Here is a 16,086-nt window from a genome sequence, read left to right on the forward strand (position 1 = left end):
GCCCATTCCAGCCCCTCTTGCTCCAGCTTTGCCTTTTACTAGGGCTGAGATGCTGTTGTCAGGGGACTGCACACACCTACAGGGATAGGAGCTAGCTCAGACCAACCCTCAGGGCTTGTGCCCCAGCACCTTAGATAGGGTGGTGACTGCCTTTGAAGGAACACAGGAAAAGCCCCAGCTCACACCTGGCTCTGGCTGTAGCCCCTTCAACTCCAGCCCTACCTCCCATCAAGGTGGTAGCTGCCAGCACGCCCCAGGAAAAGTCATGACCTGTGTTCACTTCAGATCTAGCTCTCCCATCAAAGCAACTGGGCACAAGCAGACTGTATAAGGATGGTCCCACACAAGGACACTCCTTCAAGATTGTGACAGGTAACTGTTTCACATAATTTCATAGAGAAAGAGAAAGTTAAACAAAATGAGAAGACGAATATTTTTCAAATGAAAGAACAAGGAAAAAACCCAAAACAAACTCTAATGAAACACAGATAAATAACTTATCAGATTAAGTAAGTGTTCAAAGCAATAAGAAAAAGAATGCTAACTGAACCTGGGGAAAGAATGGATGAACATACTGAGAATTTTAACAAGGAACTAGAAAATATAGGAAAGAACTAGTCAGAACTGAAGAACACAAAAACTGAAGTGAAAAATACACTAGAAGGAATGAACAGCAGATTACGTGACAGAAAACACATAAGTGATCTGGAAGACAGACCAATAAAGATCACTCAATCAGAACAGAAAAAAGAAAAACACATTTTAAAAAATAATGATAGTTTAAGAGACCTCTGAGACAACATCAAGTGTACTAACATTCACATTACACGGGTCCTAGAAGGAGAAGAGAGTGAGAAAGGGGTAAAAAATATATCTGATGAAATTATGGCTGAAAACTTCCTGAAGCTGATGAAAGAAACAGATTTCCAAGTACAGGAAGTACAGAGAGTACAGAGAGTCTCAAACAAGATGAGTCCAAATAGACCCACACCGAGACATATTAAAATGGCAAAGTTAAAGACGAAAAATTTAAAGGCTGCAAGAGAAAACCAGACAGTCACATACAAGGGAATCCCCATAAGGCGACCAGCTGCCTTTTCTGCAGACACTTTGCAGGCCAGAAGGGAGTGGCATGATATATTTAAAGTGCTGAAAGGAAAAAACCCACAACCTGGGATGCTCTGTCAAGCAAGGTTATCATTCAGAAGTGAAGTACAGATAAAGAACTTCTCAGACAAGCAAAAATGAAAAAGGTTCATCAATACTAAACCAACCTTACAGGAAATTTAAAAAGGTCTTCTTTAAGTGGAAAAGAGAAGGATACAAGAAGAATTTATAGGGGAAAAAGTCCCACTAGTAAAGGCAAACATATACTAAAGGCTGTGGATCAACCACTTAAATAAGCTAGTATGAGGAACGAAAACCAAAAACACTGTAAAAGCAACTGTAACTACAACACACAGTAAAGGGAGACATGAAGATGCAAAATATGACATCAAAAACACAAAACATGGGAGAGGGGAGCAAAAATGTATATCTTTTGAAACATATCTGAACTTATAATACATCAGTTTAAATCAAGTAGATATAATTATGGGTCAGCATATATGAACCCCATGGTAACCACAAATCAAAAACCCAGAATAGATACACAAAAACCGGTAAAAAAGGAACCCCAGCATTTTACAAAAGAAAATCATCAAACCACAACAGAAGAAACAACAAGGAGAAGAAATGAACAGTGAAGAATTACAAAAACAACTGGAAAACAAGTAATAAAATGGCAATAAGTACATACCTATCAATAATTACTTTAAATGTCAATGGACTAAATGCTCCAATCAAAAGACATAGATGGCTGACTGGATAAAAAAAAACAAGACCTTTAAATATGCTGCCTACAGAGACTCACTTCAGGGCTAAAGACACAAACAGAGTGAAAGTGAGGGGATGGAAAAAGATATTTTACGCAAACAGAAACGACAAGTAAGTGGGAGTAGTAATACTCATATTAGATAAAAAAGACTTTAAAACAAAGGCTATGACAAAAAAAAGATTATATAATGATAAAAGGAACAATACAGGAAGAGGACATAAGATTAATTTATATATACATAACATAGGAGCATCTAAATATATAAAGCAAATATCAACAGACATAAAGGCAGAAATTGCCAAAAGCACAACAACAGTAGACTTTTAACACCCCATTTATGTCAATGGACAGATCATGCAGACAGAAAATCACTAAGGAAACAGTGGCCTTGAATGACACATTAGACCAGTTAGAATTACTAGGTATCTCTAGGACATTCCATCCCAAAACAGCAGGATACAAATTCTTTTCAAGTGCACATGGAACATTCTCCAGGACAGATCACATGCTAGGCCACAAAATGAGTCTCAGCAAATTTAAGAGGACACAAATTGTATCAAGCATCTTTCTGAATCACAACAGTATGAAACTAGAGGTTAATTACAGGAAGAAAATCAGGAAAAACACAAACATGAAGACTAAAAAAACCAATGGATCAATGCAGAAATCAAAGAGGAAATCAGAAAATACCCCAAGACAAATGAAAATAAAAGCCCAACTTTTCGAAATCTATAGGGCACAACAAAAGAAGTTCTAAGAAACTGTGTAGTGATACAGGCTCACCTCAAGAAACCAGAAAAATCTCAAAACCTAACCAATGATCTAAATGAATTAGAAAAAGAAGAACAAAGCCCAAAGTCAGAAGAAGAAAGGAAATAATAAAGATCAGAGTGGAAATAAAGTAAAATAGAGAGAAGGGCAGAGAAGGGGAGGGAAGGGGAGGGGAAGGGGGAAGGATCAAAGAAACCAAGAACTGTTTTTTGAAAAGATAAACAAGTTGATAAGCCTTTAGCCAAGCTTATTAAGAAAAAGAGATGATGCAAATAAACAAAACAAGAAATAAAACAGGAGAAATTACAATTGCTATCACAGATACAAAAAAAGCAGAAGGGAATACTATGAACAGTTACATGCCAACAAATTGTACAACCAAAAATTAAAAAAGGACGAATTCCTAGAAACTACACTCTTCTAAAACTGGATCAAGAGAAATAGATAATCTGAACAGACTGATCATGAAATTCAATCAGTAATCAAAACACTCCCAGCAAACAAAAGTCCAGGATTGGATAGCTTCACAAAGAAATTCTATCAAATATATAAAGAGGAGTTAATACCTATCCTTCTCAAACTATTCCAAAACACTAAAGAAGAGGGAACATTTCCATATTATTCTATGAGGCCACCATTACCCTGATACCAAAACTAGACAAAGACACTACAAAAAAAGAAAATTACAAGCCAATATCTCCGATGAATATAGATGTAAAAATCCTCAACAAAGTACTGGTAAACCAAATTCAACAATATATAAAAAGGATCATACATCATAGCCAAGTTAGACTGATTCAAATGATGAAAGGATGGTTCAATAACCACAAATCAATTAATGTGATATACCACAATAATAAAACAAAGTATAAAAATCACATGATCATCTCAATAAACTCAGAAAAAGCATCTGACAAAATTCAATATTCATTCATGACAAAAACTCTCATTAAAGTTGGTATAGAGGGGACATATCTCAACATAATAAAGGCCAATTATGATAAACCCATAGCTAACATCATACTCAATGGTGAAAAGCTTTTTTTCTAAAATCAGAAACAAGACAAGGATACCCACTCTGACCACTTGTACTTAACATAGTACTAGAAGTCCTAGCCATGGCAGACAAGAAAAAGAAATAAAAGGAATCCAAATTGGGACTGAAGAAGTAAAACTGTTAACTATTTTCAGATAACATGATACTATATATAGAAAACTCTAAAGTCTCCACCAAAAAACTGTTAGAACTAATAAATGAATTCAACAAAGTTACAGGATATAAAATTAGTATACAGAAATCTTTTGCTTTTCTATGCACCAATAATGAACTATAAGAAAGAGAAAGCAAGAAAAAATCCTGTTTAAAATCACATCAAAAAGAATAAAATACCTAGGTATAAACTTAACCAAGGAGGTAAAAAAATACTTATATTCTGAAAACTAAAAACATCAATGAAGAAAACTGAAGATACAAAAAAACTGAAAGATATCCCATGTTCATGGATTATAAGAATCAATATTGTTAAAATGTCCATACTACCCAAAACAATGTACAGATTTAATGTAATCCCTATCAAAACATCCATGACCTTTTTCACAGAACTGGAACAATCCTAAAATTTATATGGAACCACAAAAGACCCTGAACAGCCAAAGCAATTTTGATAAAAAAGGATAAAGCTGGAGGTATCACGCTTCCTGGCTTTAGGCTATACTACAAAGGTACAATAGTTAAAACAGTATGGTACTGGCACTAAAACAGACACATAGATCAGTGAAACAGAATAGAAAGCCTAGGAACAAACCCAAGCACTTATGGTCAATTAATTTATGACAAAGAAAGCAAAAATATACAGTGGGGAAAAAGACAATCTCTTCAGTTAAGTAATGCTGGGAAAATTGGACGGCTACATATAAAAAAATGAAATTAAAACACTCTCTCACACCATATACAGAAATAAACTTGAAATGGATTAAAAACCTAAATCTAAGACCAAGGAGGGAGGGTGTAGCTCAAGCAGTAGAACGCATACTTAGCATGCTCGAAGTCCTGGGTTCAATCCCCAGCACTTCCTCTAAAAATAAATAAATAAACCTAATTACCTCCCCATGCCAAAAAAAAAAAAAAACTTGATAAATAAATAAATAAATAAATAAATAAATAAATAAATAAATAAATGTAAGACCAGAAACCATAAACTCCTAGAAGACAACACAGGCAGATCATTCTCTGACATAAGTCACAGCAGTATTTTTTTTTTAATCTTTCTCCTTGGGCAAAGAAAACAAAAGCACAAATAAACAAATGGGGCCTAATTAAACTTAAAAGCTTTTGCACACACCTGAAAATACACCAAGGACAAATAGCCAGACTGTATTATACTCTGCAGATTCACAGTATCTAGCTTCAGTCGTGCCTCAGTACTATACTCACATCCATTTATGCATTCCTAATTCACTTCCTATCAATAATCACCAGAGAGGCTGTGTCAAAACTTGCCATTCTCTTGAAGACTCCAAATCCTCCCATGCTCCCTCACTCTCAATAACTGACCTCTCCATTTAATTTACTGAGAAGATCAAGGTTATTCTATTTCAATTCCCTCATTTCCATCCTCCATTTCGGTTTATACCAGCACACATTCTTTCCATTCTAAGAAAAAGAAGGGTCTCTCCTTCCTTTGTTATCCTTTAGACAAAAGTGTGTTAGTACGACGTTAGATCTGGGTTTGCTATAATTGCTTCCATTTTCCATTAAAGCTAAAACTCAATTTAAAAAGTGCTTTGAAAAACTGCTAAATACATGTAAATCATGCAAATGTTGGAGAGGATAAGCAGTAATACTCTGATTAACCTATTCAATTAACAGACAAATTAACATTGCACAGTTTTATAATATCCTTAGAAAAAGAAATTTAAAATTCCAGAATGGCATTTCCAGAAACATTAAGTTCATCAGCTAGTTTCATTTTTGGAATTGAACTGTTAAGCCTAAGCAGCAGGACAAAGAAATCATCAGGAGAGAGCTTAAACACATCTAACATATAAATTACAACTACATTTCTTTATTGTTCAGCATTAAACATATTGTATCACCATTTTTGCAAATAATTTTTAAGTTATTTTAATACCAGCCTGAGCCAGTTCCACATTAAAGGCTCTCAGTGCAAAAGCAGAGCTTCTGGATTCTGCAGGGAGCAGCAGGGAACATAAATAGCCTTCATAATCTCGTTTCCTATAACAAATAAGCAAAAAAAGATAATTACTTTTCACTTTTCAAACTGCACACAAAAAAACGCTGACCAAAATGAATGGAAAACAAGGCTTCAATTCAAAATAGGCCTAAAATTTCTTATATTTTATATCTGTTTCTCTACAATTACAAAAAATGTATCTGCCTCCAATCCTAGCCCAGTGAAAAAGAAATCAATCTCTATTAATTTATTCTGACTTATATAATATGTACACATTTACCTGTTTCAGAATCACTTTGCTTTTAGTAAGAATTCAAATGAGCTACAGACACATGAACTCATGGTTTTGAATACATAGATATAAAGACAGAGAACAATATGGGTGGGGGTGGGGGGTTTGTTACAGCGTCTGCTGAGAGAGCCTAGAAGCAATGATATCCCCCTCCAAAACCCCTAGTGTCAGACCTAACACCTAGATCTCGGTTCCTCCACTGAAAGAAATGAGGGCTTTTTGGAGGAACGACTGGCTTCAGGGCTGGTGCAGGGAAAATACAAGATAAGCTTGAAACATCTTAAGCAGAAAGTAAAGAAATATTCAAAGAATGGAGGGACTTGACAAAAGGACAAAGAAATTGGCTTGACAAAGTTTTCACTGACCAAGTCTGGGACAACTGAGCACCAAAAAAATAATGATAGTAAGAGATTATAACAGGACTCCATGAGCCCATACTAATATAAATGAATGAATAAATAAATAAAAAGAGAAGGAAACACTTAACCAGTACAATGCCAACTGATAAACCTAGAAGACATGACTGAATTTTTTTAAATCACCATTTGATAACTATCAAAGTCATAACTAATTCAGGCAAATATCAATAAATGTCTGAAAATGTTACATAGGTGAAAGTGACAGAAAAAGAGTATTTACATGGTATTAAAGTATCTCCTCACAAAATAAGTATTTGCTAATTTAACATTCTTATTAATTAAATTTACAGGGGAGAAACCTGAAAGACACCTTCTCAACCAAGTAACAAAAAGTTTACCCCATGGTAATAGGATAAATCAACATCACAATACTGTGAAAAGCACAGCGTAATTTGTGTAATATTCCTGCAAAAATTGTATAAACCATGAGGAAATACTAAATAAAGCCAAATTGAGAGTTTACAAAGTAATCTGGCCTGTTCCTTTAAAAAAAATTGTCAAGCTCATAAAAGATAAGACTGAGAAACTGTTCCAGACTGGAGAAGACTAAAGACATATGACAGCTAAAAGTAGCACATGGTCCTGGATTTATGAAAGGCATAATAAAATAATTAGCAAAATTTGAATGGAGTCTGTGAATTAGATGGTAATATTGGATCAATTTTAATATCCTGATTTTCATGGCTGTACTATGGTTAGATGGGGGAGAATACTGGTGTATTAAGAAGTACACACCAAAATATTAAGCAGGGTAACAGGGCACCACATCTACATCTTATCCTCAAATGGTTCCGAATGTTGACAATGAGAGAACTTTGGTGAAGAATATATTGAAGCTCTATGTACTACTTCTGTAGTTTTTATGAGAATTTAAAATTACTTTAAAATAAAAAGTTAAAAAATAAAGTCCTTACTATATTCATTCTAGGACGATCTAAGTATAATGTCATCAGACTTATCAGACTGCCTATCAACAAGGCTACCTTCACTGTAATACACTGGAATTTTACTGTAACATTACCCTCTACAAAACAGTATTCTGGGTCCAACCTTATTCCATGAAGTTTAGATTCCGAAATTCAGACTACTCCCACTTTTCAACTGATTCACATTTTGTCGTGTGGCTAACAGACAAACCTTCACAATTTCCTCCAACTTCCACATGAACGAAAGGAAGAGAAGATGGAGTAGTACCTTTCTATCACAATACAGCTCTACCAAAAAGAATCTCACCATATGCGGTTTCAGCTACAAAATGGACAGTTCAGGTAAACAGCTCCATAGCTTATACTTTTAAATACATACAGATGTAAATATTTCTAAATTTTATTTTATTATAGAAAGTCTCTGAATTTCAAGTGTTTAAAACACTTTAAAGTTAACATGAAACTGTGAGAAAACACTGAATAGGATTCAAAACTACAATGTTAATTTCCATCATTCAACTAGGTATCGAAAGAAATGATACCAGTCACATCTATTTCCTAATTTGCAAAATGAGGCTTGATAACTTACCCGCTTCATATCTCCTAAAAATAACCAATATGTGAAGTACTTCAAGCTTCTTAAAGGAAAACGAAAAATGAAATGAAGACCTAACAGAAGTCTAACAATCTTTGGGAAATAAGATATTCTACACAGCTAAGGGTCTGCTCTGTTAATTTTTTAAAATTATTTTGGCTGGAAGTTTTTCTAAACAATATTACCCACTTCTTTATATTAAATAGGATATACTATTTAACCATTTCATTAATCAGGATCATTATTACAAATGTTGCTTATTGGTATATAAGGATATCCTTTAAGTACCTAACCAAGGTCCAGTTACCTGGGAACAGTTCCAGACAGAAATGCAATACTATGATGGTTTTATACAGGCACTGCATTAGACACAGAAGATAGGTATAGACTTTGGTCTAGCAGGGAGAAACGAACATATGAGAAACAAGCATATCTGGTAGCATATCTAGGGCTGCTGTGCTATTTCCATGGACCTGAGCCATCAAGGCACAGGGGAAGAAGTGGTTCCTCAGTGAGGCTGGAGAACAAGTGTGCTTCCAGATGTCACCACCAGTACCTCTCCATCTCCTTATTTTAGCACTCCCAAGGCCTGAGGCAGCATTCCCCAAAACCAAACCCCAAGAGGCCTATGTAAAGTAGGCCTGAGATCTTCCCAGGAACCTGGATTTCCAGAAGAACTCCGGCTGCCTAACCTGAAGTTATGGTCTGGTATCTTTTTTGATATTTGGAGGCCTTGCATGAGATACATGTTTAAAACAACCCTGCATACATAATTTCAGAGGCCAAATCTTGCAAAGATTAAAGGACAACTAAAAGCTAAAAGTTCTAATCTTCCTTTCAAGGTTCATTTTGTTTTTATTCTTAACTATTTATTGAGTGTTTGTTATGAACCAGCATTTTTATATACATCATGTAATTTACTCATCACAACCATGCTATAAAGTACGAGTAGAAATCTACAAAAGAGGAAATAGCTGAATCTTAAAGAAACTCACTTTCCCAGGTGACAGAGCTAGCATTAATAAACTCAGATAAGGTCTGCCTGCCAAATCCAGGCTTTTAAATAAATCACTACCATCAGCAGCCTCCATTTCACTTAAATACCAATATGGACAGAATAAGTATCTGGCCATTCGTAAATACATATTTGGGAAAAACTGTCATGTGATATCCACAGACTATTACTAGAAGAATACGAAAGAAATTAGTAAGAGTGATAATTCAACTTGGATAGGAAAGTTAGGACACTAAAGGTGTCAAAGAAAAACGAAACTGAACACGTGGATATGGGTGGTATACGTTTTGGTAACTTGAACTTACCAACAAAAAAAAATGGTAATTTAAAAAAATTTATAATCTTTTTGGCTTTTTACAATTCTTAATGCCCTGATCTCCAATCAATGCTACCTTGTTTCTCCTGGAAGTAATCAACAAGTAAATAAGGTGGGGTAGGAACACTATTAAAAAAAAGCGATTATCAATTAAAAATAATAATAAATACATATTTAAAAGCTATTTTAAAAAGTGATTAAAAACAAAACAAAATACAGAAATGCATGGGAATTTTGTCCTTACGCTACATTTTGCTACAACGGAATTCAAAAAAAGTTGGATTTACTAGCCCAATTAAATCCAAGGTAGTTAAATTATTCTAACACTTCTCAACAGTCCTTGAGACCAGGTACTCCGGGCCTTTTTACCACTGTTATGAATCAACGGCAGCAGAAGGGCAGCGGAGGGTTAAGATCTCGCAGTTAGGCCTGAATTCCAAGTTAGGCCCCTGCTCAGACATGCCAAGTGACCTGATTGATCACAATTTCGAGACCGGTGTGAAAAATTGCCTCACTGCCCCCAGCACCGGTACTCCGCGCCAACCCGAGAGCACATGCAAAGGGACGCGAGGAAGGTGCAGGTCCGCATGTCCCGGCCTGCCCCGAGGCCCTCTGAACTGCTCTCCGACCTCCCGCCCGGCAGGCCCGGCTCACTCACCGCAGCAGCTCCAGGCAGTAGCGGTCAGTGCCCGAGGCGTCCGGTCCGCTGGCCGCAGCCACGCTCCGCCCGGACCCCGCGGGCTCCGGGAGCCGCCGTGCGCGGACCCATAAGCCTTGGGGCGGCCTGCGGCTGCACAGGCCGGGAACACCAAGCCGTAGCGGGGCCCACGCCGAGCCCAGAGTGGAGGCCGCCATGACACCGACGCCGCGTGCCCTTCGACCCCGCGCAGTTGGTGCGCGGCCACGCCCCGCCACGCCTCCGGCAGGTCCGTCTGCGCACCTCTCAGCGGCGGGAAGGGACCGCCGAGCGCCGCCCAGAGAAGAGCCAGGGGTCGCTGTGGTCCTCTGCATGTGGGCCGCCGCCGCGCTCTTGGGCCTCGTAGGTTCCAGGAAAGCCCTGCCTAAATCCGGCGAATCCCAGCTATGCTCTCCTCCCTTCCAGGTCCTTCTGAAGATGTATTTATCAAGGTAGGAGGATAGAGAATAATTTGACAGTTTACTAGCTTGATTTTTTTAAACTTTTAAATATTTATTCACTTGGTGTGTGAGCCTCTTTTGGTACTCCCCTCAGACCCCTCAGATATTACAGTTGGGTCTAGTTACCACGACCTGACCTGGTCCAAGCCAGCAGCTGCCTACATCTGGATCCAGTGACACCTCTTGGCTCCAGAATTAACCATACTTTTCGAGCTGCAGTAAAGCCCCTCCAGGATAATAGCCTCTCTTTACCTTTCAGCCTCAACCCTGGCTGTTTGCATTTGTGGCTCAGCTTAATGTTTCTCCTTGAACCCAAGGGAGAGTACTGTTTGTCTCGACCTGGTAACTCCAGCCAGTTCACCCCACTTTGGTGTTACTCCCTGAGACTGCCTGTCTTCAGCCTGGCAGGCCCGCAGGCCCTCGTGCATAGCTCTCTTTCCGCTCTGGGTTTCGGTCCTTTAGCTCTGACAGACACGCTAGTGTTTTGGATACAACAGTTTAAACCTGCTCCGTTAAAAAAAAAAAAAAAAAAAAAAAATCCCTCATCTACATCTCTAGTTCTGGTCTCGTGCCTAGCTGGACTGTTCCCTCATGCCATTACTTCAAAGTCCATATGCCTAAAAACCACATCAAAATAACTTCTCTTCTTAGTCTCTTTATCTGTTTGGACAATGAAGGTGTCTGCCTTCTTAACTACCAGGGTAAACACTTTGAAGTCATCCTTACCTCTTCCCTCTTCTGTATCTAATGTAATCTAACAACTGGACAGGTCCTAGCAATTCTTTTTCCTTCACATACTCACATCCATGGCGGCAGAGCTGGTGCAAAACTACATCGATTCAGGTCCTGGCTTTACCTACTACTACCTCTGTGACCTTGGGTGACAGACTTACCTTTTCTCATGCCTCTGATTCCTCCCCTATGAAATGGAAATAAGAATAGAACCTACTGCTGAAGGTTCTTGTGAGAATTAAATGAGTTAATACATTTAAGGCACCTAGGGCAGTGGCTGGCTCATAAATAGCACTCAAAACAAGTCAGCTATGTAGGGAAAACATTAAAAAAGACTGCTCGGTCTGCGCAGTGGAAAGTTAGACATTGTCCTGATTATGGGGTGTTTGTGCCTTTCATTGTCTTTGAAATATTTTACAATTCTGTAAATCACAGAATATTGACAATAATGCAAGTGATTTTTGTCCATAAATATGCAAATTACACCCATGGGAGAGTCAGTTGATTATGTTCTGTGGATACTGACCAGTTTTACCAGTTTCATATCTATGGAGCAGATTTACTTCAGCATTCCTGACTCCCTATATGTCTGGTAGTTTGGTTACTTCTTTGAATTGGTTGCAGCATTTTACTGGTTCCCTCACTAATTAATGAAATTTTTGACATGTGTTGATGTTGACTTTATGTCTGTATGAAAGCCATGATTATACAGTTTTGTTAAAAATTATTTTTAACAAGTATCATTAATTATTATTAGCTTTTCATTTGTTTTATTTCCAGTACCCCAGTTTCACATCTTTCTGATGGACCTATTTGTTTTCCTGTCTCCAGGCCAATCAATCTATATAAAAAAATACAACCACTTCTAGTAATTCTAGTAATTCTAGATGCATACTAGAAGTATTATGAGCCTTTAGGTATGTAAATCTGAAAGCAGAATTCCAATTTATAGCAATAGAGGAAAAATTAAGAACTCTTAAAATTATTCTATAGGTGTTCACTGTCACCAACTAACATTTTTTGTTTTTTGTTTGTTTTTAATATTTTATTTTATTTTGTTGGTGAGTTTGGGGGGGGAAGGGTAATTAGGTTTATTTATTTAGTTATTTTGATGGAGGTACTGGTGATTGAACCCAGGACCTCGTGCATACTAGGCATGTACTCTACCACTGAGCTATCCCCTCCCCACCAACTAACATTTTTTGAACATCTATAATTTGCTAATCTTAAAGTTAATTTTCTTGTACAATTATGAGCAATTTCTTGGTATCCAAATCAATATATTTGAAATATACATACATTTTTTGGATTCAAGAGTAAACAAGTGTATGTGGTCCACGTCCTCAAAGAACTTATTCTTTAGTGGTAAAGACATTTAAACGAACAAAAATCATCACATATAAGTATGTAATTACAAAATGTGATAACTTATGTTGTATTAGTATAATAAGGAGATAGGTTCAGCTGCTCAAATAAAGACACGAAATAACACTGTTGTAAACAAAGTAGACGTTTATTCCTTTTCGGAGGAGCAGTTCGGTGAAAGCAATTTAGGGTTGCATGAAGGTTCTCAGGTCCTGGAGACCTAGGCTCCTTCAGTCTGGTTGTTCCGCCACTTGAGAGGTATCACCCTCACCTGCGTGTCCAGGATTGCCCACTGCTAGTTCCCTATGCCAGCCAGCAGCGAGCGTAAAAGGGTAAAGGGCTAGAAACTCTTCTCTTTAAGACAGGAGTTCCTTAATCATTTTTGTGCCATGACATTTCACAGTGTATGTGCTATTTTGAGCTTTAAATAATAAGATCTAGAAATGAGTCTAATTTCAAGTTTCATATTGGTGATGAACATAAACAATACTGAAAAGTTATTTGTGATTCAGCTGATGACAAGACCACGGTTACTCCTAACACTTTTGGGCTTTGTTGCCTAGATTCATAATTGAAGGCAATGCTAAATTTTAGTTAGCAGTTAATGAAAATAAAGGTGTAGTTTTTTTTTCCTATTCAAATTCACAGACCCCTGTGAACTCTATCCACAGCTTCCCTGGGTTAAGAATCTCCTGCTTCAGGGGAAAAACCCTGGATTTGAACATACCGTATCTGCTCATATCCCATTGGTCAGAACTTAGTTTTCCACAACTGCATCTGGAAATAGTCTTTATTCCAGGCAGCCATGTGCCCAGTTAGAAATCAGGGGTCCTATTATTATTGAAAATGAGGAGAATGGATATTGGGGAACCACTAACCAAAAAGAACCAGATACTATGAAAGAATTTTTAACAGGGAGTCCTAATCCAGATCATGGAGTCAGGAAAAGTATCTCTGAGGAGGTGACAGTTAAGCTGAAATCTGAAATATAATTAATAAAAATAGTAAGGATACCTGTTATCTATTGAGTGCTTACTACGTGCTCGGCATTCTTCTGGTATGCTGCCGATATTAATTCAGTCTCATGGCAGCCATATTCAGTTTAGGGTGACCGTTCGGTTTTAGCACTGGAAGTCCTGCATCCCAGTAAATCCCTTGGTCTGGGGCAAACCAGATGATTGTCACTCTGTTGATACTCTTGTTATCACCCCCATTTTACAGAAAAGGAAACTAAGGCATGAAAAGGTTAAGTAATTTGCTAGTAATTGGCAGAGGCAGGGTTTATACCTAGGAAGGCTGCTCCAGAACTCACCTGCTTAACTACTGTGTTGGTTTACTAGGGGGCCTTAACAAAGTACCACAGATGGGGTGGCTTAAACAGCAGAAATTGATTTTCACACAATTCTGGAGGCTGGATGTCCAAGGTCAAAGTGTTACCAGAGTTGGTTTCTTCTGAGGTCTCTCTCCTTGGCTTCTAGATGGCCACCTTCTCCTGTGTCTTTACATGGTCTTCCCTCCATGTGTGTCTGTGTCCTCATCTCATCTTTTATAAAGACACCAGTCATACTGGAACCCTAATGATCCCATTTTACCTTGAATTACCTCATTAAAGACCCTCTCTTTAAGTAGCAGTCACATTCTGAGGTACTGGAGGTTAGGGCTTCAATATACGAATTCTGGGGAGGACTCAGTTCAGCCCGGAACAACCACTATATTATACTGCCAGGCAAAGGGGTGGGGGTGGGGCAGTGTTCTGCAAGAGGGAACTGCATGTATCCAATTCCTGAATCAGTAAAGGGTTCAGCGCACTCAAAGAACAAAGTGAAAGCTTTTGTTGAGTGGACCGTCTGAGGCTGGAGAGGTAAACAGGAACCAAATGATGTGCCATTTTGTAGCCTAGGTTGAGATTTGAGGATTTTATCTGAAGTGCCCTGGGGAGCCACTGAAAGAATTAAAGCAAGGGTTTGACATAATGCGACTTGGATTTTAAAAGACAACTCTGATGACTGTTTGGAGAATAGATGTGAAGCAGAGAGATGGGTTAGGAGTTTATGACTGCAGACTGAGTCAGAATTGTTGGTGACTTGGACAGGTGTAGTAGTGGAGATGGAGAAAAGCGGGTGGATATCAGACATTTGGTGCAGGTAGCAACAACGGAACTTGCTGATGCACAGAAGTTGGCAGGAGAAAGATACTGCCTGCCTCCTCCACCTGGGAGAACCCTTTTTGTGTATGTATCGGAGGAGCTGGGCCCCATCCTCAGCGCACAGAGGTCCATTCAGTGAGCAAACAAACCAAAGCACGGTGTTTCCACTTCCATCGCCGGTGACTGGTCCAGGACCATGCATGTTTCCCAACTCTGGCCAAGGACACTTGTGGCAAAGTCCACTCTGGGGCTTCTGAGAAAACTCACTCACCAATAAAAGGAGACATAAGGTGCAGTCTACTACTTATGAAACATTCTTGCCAAGAAGGTTTAGCATAAGTCTAAGCTTCTAAATCGAATTTTGAAGTTTACAAGAAATACAAAGACGAGAGGAACAAGATAAATGACACCATGGGGAAGCATATCAGAATAATTCAAAAGAAAAATTCAATGAGAAAACAAATGGGGGAATGTTCTAAATTTAATAAAAGGACCAAAGAAATATAAAACCAAATGCAATGTGGGAAACTTGGTTGGATTCTGGCTTGAAAAGGATAAGCTATAAGACATGTTTTAGGGACAGCTAAGGAAATTTGAACATAAGGCTGAACATTAAGTGGTGTAAGAGAATTACTGTTAATGTTTCTCAAGTATGATGATATGTGGTTCTACAGGAGATATCTTTACTCTTAGGAAATACAGGCTGAATTGTTCAGGGGTAAAGTGTAATATCTGCAACTTATTTTCAAATGATACAGGAAAAAAGTATGAACACGTATACATATATTAATCACCAAGTGAAGGAGAGAGATTAAGTAATTGTGGCATGTGGCAAAATGTTACCAATTGCTGAATATAGGTGGAGGGCATATGGTTAGTCATTGTACCACCCTCAACTTTTCAATATGTTTGCAATTTTTCAAAATAATACCTCCTTTTCCTCTGGACTTCTGAACATGACCCCTGTAACTGAAGCAGCCGTCTTGTAGCCATGAGGGAGACGAGTCTGAGGATCGAGCGGAGATGCTGACGTGGCTCTGGGTCCCTGCTGACATCAGCGAGTAGATGCATTTTCAACCCCTGGAACTGCCCTTCCTCAGAACTTTTTATTATGTGAAATAATCCATATTCCTTACTACTTAAGCCATTTTAAGTTGAGCCATGATCTCTGTGGAGGCAGGAAAAAAGACTGAAAGTAGAGAAGCCAAGGAGGTAAGCCCAGAAGCCAAAGAGAAGTGATGTTACAGATACAAATCCTAATTCACATGCAGTTTTGCCCTCTGCTTTTAAAAGTATTGTAAT

The 16,086-nt window shown here is 38.1% G+C and overlaps 1 protein-coding gene and 1 long non-coding RNA gene across 3 annotated transcripts in view; one reads left to right on the top strand and one right to left on the bottom strand.

Moving 5' to 3' along the window:
* NDUFAF6 (NADH:ubiquinone oxidoreductase complex assembly factor 6) overlaps positions 1–10,316 on the bottom strand; it is a 29,132-nt gene extending 18,816 nt beyond the window's left edge. Inside the window, exons 1-2 of one of the 2 annotated variants that reach the window (XM_032468308.1) lie at positions 10,063–10,316; positions 5,783–5,882 (exon numbers count right to left, since the gene is read on the bottom strand). In XM_032468308.1, coding sequence (XP_032324199.1) covers positions 5,783–5,882; positions 10,063–10,259 — 297 coding nt within the window. In that variant the 5' untranslated portion in view covers positions 10,260–10,316. Of the gene's footprint in view, positions 1–5,778; positions 5,883–10,062 lie in introns of both variants that reach the window. The other variant, XM_032468309.1, reaches the window with a different exon arrangement.
* Positions 10,296–16,086, top strand: part of LOC106730553 — a 35,135-nt gene continuing 29,344 nt past the window's right edge. The window contains exon 1 of the long non-coding RNA XR_001367016.2: positions 10,296–10,532. This is a non-coding gene — a long non-coding RNA (uncharacterized LOC106730553). The remainder of the gene's footprint in view (positions 10,533–16,086) is intronic.

The sequence above is a fragment of the Camelus ferus genome, chromosome 25 (genome assembly GCF_009834535.1).
Source record: "Camelus ferus isolate YT-003-E chromosome 25, BCGSAC_Cfer_1.0, whole genome shotgun sequence".
Lineage (NCBI taxonomy): Eukaryota > Metazoa > Chordata > Mammalia > Artiodactyla > Camelidae > Camelus > Camelus ferus.